Source organism: Eurypyga helias, unplaced genomic scaffold, assembly GCF_000690775.1.
Source record: "Eurypyga helias isolate BGI_N326 unplaced genomic scaffold, ASM69077v1 Scaffold44645, whole genome shotgun sequence".
In the NCBI taxonomy this organism is placed as follows: domain Eukaryota; kingdom Metazoa; phylum Chordata; class Aves; order Eurypygiformes; family Eurypygidae; genus Eurypyga; species Eurypyga helias.
Window position 1 is genome coordinate 2,292 of NW_010254192.1, and position 8,199 is coordinate 10,490.

The 8,199-nt window shown below is 39.1% G+C and overlaps 1 protein-coding gene across 1 annotated transcript; it reads left to right on the forward strand.

Annotated features, from left to right (window-relative positions):
- Nucleotides 1-723: 723 nt before the first annotated feature.
- Nucleotides 724-7,362, forward strand: NMU (neuromedin U; the record flags this gene model as incomplete). The annotated part of the gene is made up of 6 exons (XM_010152912.1): nt 724-774; nt 4,367-4,414; nt 4,510-4,569; nt 5,071-5,100; nt 5,207-5,257; nt 7,288-7,362. Coding segments are annotated over exons 1-6 (315 nt in total), but the record flags the coding sequence as incomplete, so codon positions are not given.
- Between the last annotated feature and the right edge of the window lie 837 nt (nt 7,363-8,199).

Below are 8,199 nucleotides of genomic sequence, written 5' to 3' on the forward strand. Positions count from 1 at the left end.
GAAAGGAGCTGCCCCCAAGCCAAGCATGGTATCACTGCAGCGTTCTGCGGTTAATCACTCATTCAGTCTTCTAAGGGAAGACCACATCACATACGCCAGACAGAGGAATTGAAGCCAGTTACACAACTACAGTCTATCACGTTCTCAAAAATGTCATGTTCATAGCACAGGCGTTATCCATATGCAAGCATGCGTTACTGAGCACGTGTGTGTTTGTCTAACCCTAAAACAAAACGAGAGGTAGGATCCAGATTCTCAACTTGCAGTGGGTGTGCTGGAGGTGAGATGAGTACTCAGAAAGCTCGAGGTTGTAGATGCTGGCATGTGTTTTCCTGAGCAGGTCATAGCACTTGAGAGCTGCCCCACAAACTTTCTTGCCTACTACTTATGACCAAGAATGGACTAATGCTAGCCTGGACCTGGTGAAAGCTGTGTAACTTCCACACAGTTTATTGCTGAGAGATGAGTGTCCATGTCTGCTGCGAAGCTGTGAAGAAGCCTCCTGCTGCGGTGCTAACGGGAAGCAGGCAGAAACTACCGGACAAACCCCACAACCCCAAGACTTCCTTGGACCATGCAGCTCTCAGACCTTGCAGTTAAGAAGTGTGCTGGGTGTGGTTTTGTGTTCAGAGTCTTCATTTAAATCACTGGCATGGGTCACTCATAAAAATGACCTTTGCTGTACAGCATTGCTAAGCAGGCTTTGTGCTTCCAGGTGCACCGATGGCATCCCAAGCACTGGAGGCAGATCAGGATTTGCAGCTGTGGAAAGAGGTAAGCATCTGCATGCTGCTGTATGGTGTGCTCCATTTCTTCTGTGCCCATCCTTCCTGCAGTCACACCTCACTCTCCAGCATTTCTCTTGTGTGGCGTTCAGGTGCTTCTTCTTCCAGTCCTGCTTCTCCTGTACACCTCCTATACTGACACTAGCGAAGAGGTGAAGCATCTTATTTCCCAGATTTTCTGCACTGTTGAGGCTGGAGTTGAGATGTTCAGGGCTCAGTGGAGAGCTACGTGTGTTAACAGTCGGTATTTAACCGTCAGTGACCAGGCAGCCGTGGTCCCTGGAAGAAACGCAGTGTCCCGTCTGGTATTTTTTATAGTCTGTACACAATCTGCAGGAATTGTTTCAACTCATCCAGCCTTACCTCTTGCTGCTTCTGTTCTGCACACAGGGCTGAGACACTGTGTTTGATCATCCTATCCTAGCTTCCCAATTTCCTAAGTAAAGGATAATGTACTGTGTCAATTAGCCCCTCTAACATTTTGCTGCTGATCGCTAGCGTAACTTCCACTCTCATCTTTGAAATGAACGCTTCTTTTGGCTCTAGGATGTGACACGTGTTAACACGGGCTCTTCCCTGCCCTTTTGGAACAGGTGGAGTGGCAGGGCATAACACGCAGAGGGAATTTAGCCTGCAACTCGCACACCCTGGCATTGCTGTAACCTTCAATTATTCCATTGACATTTAATTTTGTGGCTTCTGATAACGTTAGAAAGCAAGTGACTCACCAGGGGTGCAGATGCAGAGAGTAAATTTCTTCCTACTGAGGCCATTACAGGAGACTCTTCCCTTGCTGTCAGCTCCCCTTAGCTCGTTTTGGGTGTTGACTCAAACACCAACATGTTTCGAGAGTGGCACTTGAACAAGTCCTGGTGGTATTTATCTCCTGGAAAAAAGTGGGCTTTTGGGAAAAAAGTCCTGATAGCTTTAAGGAGTTCATGAAAATGAGTTACTTACATTCTGGATTAAAAAAAAAAAAAAGCTATTTTCTGTTTTCTGCATTTATTGCTAAGATTTGCTAATTGTAATACAAGATCCATCCCTACACTAAGTGTAGGCAAAGGCAAAGTTTCCACTGATTTAAGTGAATAAACAAGTATGCACGAGATAATAAATTCCATGTGAAATTATGTAACATAATCAATATAAAACACATAACAAGCATAATGCAGGGTTGGAAAGAGTCTAAGGGAAGAGAATTAGGTGCATCGGTATATAACCTAAATCAACCTGATTACAGAATCATACTGTTCACCAGAGTTTCTTGGAGTGAAAAGACTCAGCTCTTCCCTGTTTGTTACATTATTAGTGGATCGTCCTGGAGAAGCCCTCCCTCTAAATTAACCTGGTATTTTCTGGGAATGACTCTGAGCTTATAAATATAGGAACTTTGTAACCAAGTATTGTGTTCCTTTACTTGTCTCTCACGTTCTTTTGTTTCTTTATGTTATTTAATCAACACCAAACAACTCACAAGATCCTACCCTCAGGCCACATTTCTCGGGTAGGAGGGCAAATTACCTAAATGCATTAAGGATGATAGAAACTATTACATTTTTATTTAAAAAAAAAAAAAAGAATTAACAAACTGTTGGTTTTTCCTCAGCCCTCCCTTTGTCCATGCAGGTTTTATTTGAGAGAGACATTGCCTGGCCCTGGGTCCAGCACAAAGCAATCTCTGGCTTGTCCTGCTCCTGGATTATGGTAGTTCTCTAATAGTCACCTCCAACTACAAAGCAAGCAGACAAACCAGTAAAAGACAACATTTAAAAAAAAAAAAATCCCTTAGCAAGAAGAAACAGCAATTTTTTAACGTAGGCTCCCAAGATGACTTCAGTGTGGTTTATTTCCTTCACTGCTGATTTCCCCCTCTGTTTTCTTACTCTGAAAGTAGTGAAGCTGAACTAATATACCCGGAGACAAACAACTGCGAGATGAGGGGAAAAGAGAATGGGGAGGATGTGTTACGAGCAAAAACTATTTGAAAGGGGAATTCTGTAAGTTATTAGCTTTCCCACCATCTCTGCTAATGCTTTCTCGTAGATTGTCTCTAGAGAAATGAATCATCTCTTGTCTCAAAGTACTCAAATATGCATTATTTGTTTATTCCTTTCTTTCATTTGATGTTTTCATTGCTAAAGAGTGTTCTTTAGGGCTTTTTACCTATAATAAAATCATAAGACCCATTATATTCCCTATTCTTTATTTAAAAAACAAACTTTTTTTAATGCAGTCCATGAACTAGATGACTGGCCAAGCTTTTTGGCATCTAGATAAACAGTATTAAATGTTCAATGGAAGAATCGGTGCATACAATGCAGGTTGCTCTTGATACAATTTGAAAGTTATATAATGAAATGTTAAGCCTCTTTGTTACATTATTATTAAACTGTGCAGCTTCAGTTGGAGCACTGGAAATTTTTTTCTTTTCCTTACAGACTACTTCCAGTTTCAGCACTAGTAATGCTATTTCCATGAATTCAAACATCCTTTATTCCACTTCTTCCACCCTCCCCACCCCCCTAATTAATAAGTCTGCTGAAAATGATTGAGTAGTATGAGTCTTTCATCTTAAGAGAGACAATGGAAAGAGGATGTGATTGTCTACACAAGGTCATGAACAGTAGGGAGAGGATGGGTAGGGATCACTTATTTGTTACTTCTTCCAAGGCAAGATCATGATGGCAATGAAAGAAGGTAGCTTTGAAAAGACTGATCAGGACAAACAGAAGTGGTATTTCATGCATTGTTTTCATGATGTGGTTGCTAAAAATCACGGTCGTTCAGAGAGAGATTGGTCAAATTCACTGAGCATTATTACAAAGGACCTACTTCTGAGGCTAAGTGCTTGCACTACAGATTGCCCCTGGTTGGAAAGCACGGGTTTTACTCAACCGCTGGTCTGTCTTAGGCTCTTCCCTGGCTGTTGGCATCTGGCCATTTTTGGAAATAAGATGTAGAACTAAGCGGACATTTGTTTTGATCCAGACGAAATGGGAGTTGAGACTTCTTGGTTTGGTTTGTGGATTTGTCTGTTTTGGTTTTGTGTCTATGTGTATCACATTCCATTCCGCGCTGACGTGCCTAAGCTCACCAGCAATGACTTCTTCCACAGTGGTCTATGAGTTTAGATCCCTTGAAATATATTGAATATCTTAAGTGATTTGGGAACCACATCCTTCAAACAAAATCTTGTAAGGCTCCACATGTGCCAAAGAAATCTGTGCAAACCTCAGATATTTTCTGCTCAGTGACTCACACAAACTGACATGCATAAGACGTGCTGGCACGTACCAAAATCACTCGAGACGCGTGTGTCATACACCTGCAGGGATGCTGGAATCCAACTGGAAGAGTTGTGTTTGAGGACTGCTCATTGAATCACGTTTTAGTTTTGTAATTTTCTTTGCAGTTTTGTATAATCCAAAGACATAGCAGAAGAGATTTAAGTTCATAGTTCATACCTATAAGGTTTCCTTAGGGTGGACAAACTCGCCGTGCCTTTAGCTGCTCTGAAAATATACATATTTTACTTGTTTTGATTAATCTGATTTCTTAAAGGACTGTGTGAACTTTTACAGATAGATGATGCATGTTCTGCCTACCTGTCCGCAGATTCTCAGTCTCCGGTGAGTCAGACAGAGGTTACTTTATTTTGATATTATTTGTTATATGTAGTAGGATTGGAAGTGGAAGAACTGCAATCATGTTTTCTTTGCATTAGGTGTCCAGTGCGCTGGAAGAACTTTGTTTTTCGGTCATGGGATTTCTTCAGAAACCACAGGTAACACACACGAAGGAATACTTAGCATTTCTGAAGCCTGATCTCTCAGTGTGTCAGTGTCTACAATGAATTCTGAGGATCCAGTATCTGAGAGCTGGAAGTAATGCTATCAATTCTTTCTCTGAAATGCTATGTGTCCTAATCCAACACCTTCTAAAGATAACAGGGAGACTTCAATGTTTGGAAAATAATCTCTGGGTTGGATACAAGATTTCAGGTGTTTTTACTGATCTAGATTAGAATAAAAACTGATGAGCTCTCAATGGAGAAAGACAAAGGAGCATCCATTAAACCCATTGACTCTTCTAGTGGGGCGTAATCAAAGCTCTCTACAGAGTTTAGGAAGAGTTGTTACATTGATAAGCGAAGACATGCCAAGGAAGGATGATATCCCAATTCAGTACTGAAAAGTTTATAATGTAATCAAAATTGCCCATTGCGCTTTTTTATTTTTAATTTTTTACCAAATAAAAGCTTCTCTACTGATTATTATTCCTACAGGGTTTAGATGAAAAAGACAACACCAAAAGGGTAAGATTTCTATGTATGTTTTACGATCACGTTAAAATTGTCAAGAAAATCGTAACACCCTTGCCCTGTTGTGTAGTAAAACCCCACTTTTAATTTTTTTGAACAGTTCTTATTTCATTATTCTAAGACTCATGACTCAGGCAACTCAGACATCATGGTAAGTGGCCTAGTACCTCCTTGTGAGTACGTGTGCTTGTACATAAAACCAAGGTAATGTTCCTTTCTGCAGATGTCTCTCCAACTGTATAGCAAGCTCAGAACAGACAGTTTCAAGTTTATGGTATAGAATGTGTTTTAATAACATGGGAGAGGATCATCAGTACTGTCCAAGTGGGCAAAAAAAATTACCAAATGCTCACGACATCTCAACTGCATCTTAACCTTGTAGTTACAACACTTAAGGATAAGATTGAGATCTTGCTTTTGGTACTGGAACATAATGTATGCTGTGAAATACTGCAGATTTATAGAAGCCAGGAACATGACCATAAGTATTAATTAATAAAAATTCCTAGGAGTTCTTATTAATTAAATTTATTTACGCATACATAAATATGTATCAGGCAAAATAGCATTTAAGTATCACTCAGACTTTGAATTACATTTTAAATTAAAAACATGATTTTAAAAATAACCTAGTATTGTTGCTATAAAAATATTCTCCCAAGCCAAACATAAACTAAGTGTGATCCATTCTTGATTTTAAAGTGCAAACATGATCTGTTATTTCCCTGCATCTGTCTGGTTTTTCTATACAACCTAGGATTTTGAGAAAGTTAAACAGATCCATGTTATCTCATTTCTTAGCAATCATTCTTATGTGATAATGACCATTTTAGCCTTGTTCCTTACTTTTCTTCAGAAATATGTGGTATAATTTCTAGAAAGTGATACTGCTGATACTGTGGTCAGTGTTTTCATGATAGAGCTGCTCTGGAGGTTATAATAGTAATCAAGGCACAGAGAAATTAGCTATTTCTGCTTAATAGGTTACTGCATCCCCTTTTGTCCCTATTCCAAATACCTTTGTCCCTGCCTGGCCCTAAAGCTTACTGCTTTCTCACTTCTGGTGTAGCTGTTCAGGTGAGTTCTCAGAGTTACTAGCTGAGGTGAGATCCATCATTCTTTGGCTTTATTAACCTCTCTCCACTCACTGCAAGACAGAGCCCAAGTGGCCAGCTGTGATGCCCTTTAATTCCTCCACAACACGTGGAGGAGTAAAACCTCTGCTTTTTTAGATGAGTCTGCATTGCCCACCTTAGGCAGACAGTGCAAAATTGGCTCCAAGTAGGCAAATTCATTTTACCTATTAAGTAATCTATCACTTTGGTGACTCTTAACTATTCCAGAAATTATATTTCTCTTTGTTGAATCACTTTTCTAGGAAATTTTGTTTAAAAATAAAAGGCATTATTTTTTAAATTATGTGTATGTGAGTGAAGGTTGAAACTGGATGAGGGAAAAGAGGCTTTCTACTTAATTCTCACAGTGGACCTCTCCCCACAAGCCCACATGGTTGCGTTTTGTCAGGGGAGCACTTACGCTGCACACCATGTCACTGTGCTTAACCAGGCTGTCTGCACGCATAAAGCCTTGTTGAACACAAGGAATTCCAGGATTTGAGCTTCTCTTTTAGGTAGTGACCAGTGCCACAGTTATGGATTTCACTTGAGAATGGACCCCTCCTGCGAACAGTTTTCTAGCCAGAAGATCACTTCTCTTGCTACAATTTAAGTTATTTTGAACTAAAATTAACTTTTCAGTACGACGGAGATGAAAGCTGTTATTTTCCATAGCAGATAATCGTAGAAATGTTAGTAGGAGTAGTGTGAGGAAATGTTCTCTGTACCACTCACAGGGGTTGATCAAAGCCTGAATAATTGCAATTGCCTGGGCAAGAAGTGTGTAAAGAGTTTTGAACTTTCAATGCGTAAAGGTGAGGACACATAGCTTTTCCCTCCATCGCTGTTTGAGTCATGTTCATAGTGTAAATATAAATGTTGGTACCTGTTTGGTGTCAAGCCAGAATGTTCAAAAAATAATTCTCTCAATTAACATCTTCAGTTCTTTTTTGGTGCGTGTTTGGTCCATAAGCCAATAATGTGGGAAGAGGCTTTTTTTTTTTTTTTTGCATCATAAGGTCTGAATTTCATTGTTGCTCATGTGTCTGTGTTCGTGTCCTCTCAGTCGTCTGTCCTGCATCCCCTGCTGCAACTCGTTCCCCAGCTTAATGAGAGAAGACTGAAGAGATACAAAGTGGACGTATGTAAACTTAAACTCTGCATGCTTGCTTTCTCACACTGTGTGATTCATTAGCTCTTCAAAAAATGTCCTTGGAGTCCTTTCTGCTCATAACATTTTTATTTCCATGACTCGATACCACACTAGTGTATTTTCATTAGAAACGTGATTTTTTTCCCCCTATTCTTTAATCAGTGAAAAAAAATCCTGCTGATATTTTACATTTAAAACAAAAAACCCACTGAAGTAATATATGCTTAACACAGAACAATGGTAGAACAAAGAGCCTACGTCTCAAACTGGATTGTTAGTTCTTTTATAAAAAGAATTTTAAAATTATTTGCAGCATTATATTGCTCGAGTTATATTTTCTAGGGGGGAGAGAGTGTCTTTTTTTTTTTTTCCCCTGTTTGAATTTCAAACCATATGTGCTCCTTAAATGTATATTATTTATGACTTAGAGCACTGAGAATTTCTAAGTAATTTCTAGGCAGTTTTACTGTTTAACTTCAGATGTAAATACGGAAGTTCTCTATGGAACTAATTGTCCATAGAGAAGTAGTGCATTTTGGAATGAAAGTGTCACATAGAGAGAAATAACTAAATTTCAAATAATAAATATATAAATTAAATAATTCAAATAATAAATTCAATATATTTCAAAAATCAATAGGCAGATGGCTATCAATGTCCATCTCTTTAATGCAGTGATGGAGAGAAGAGAAAAATGCAGGCTGATCTATAAGAATTTTTCTCTATAACACTGCTGAAGATTCCTGGATAATAAAGCATACCAAAATCCAAGATCAGATTCCTCTCGTTTGACGTTGACTTCATCTTGGTTCTTCCTTAGACTTA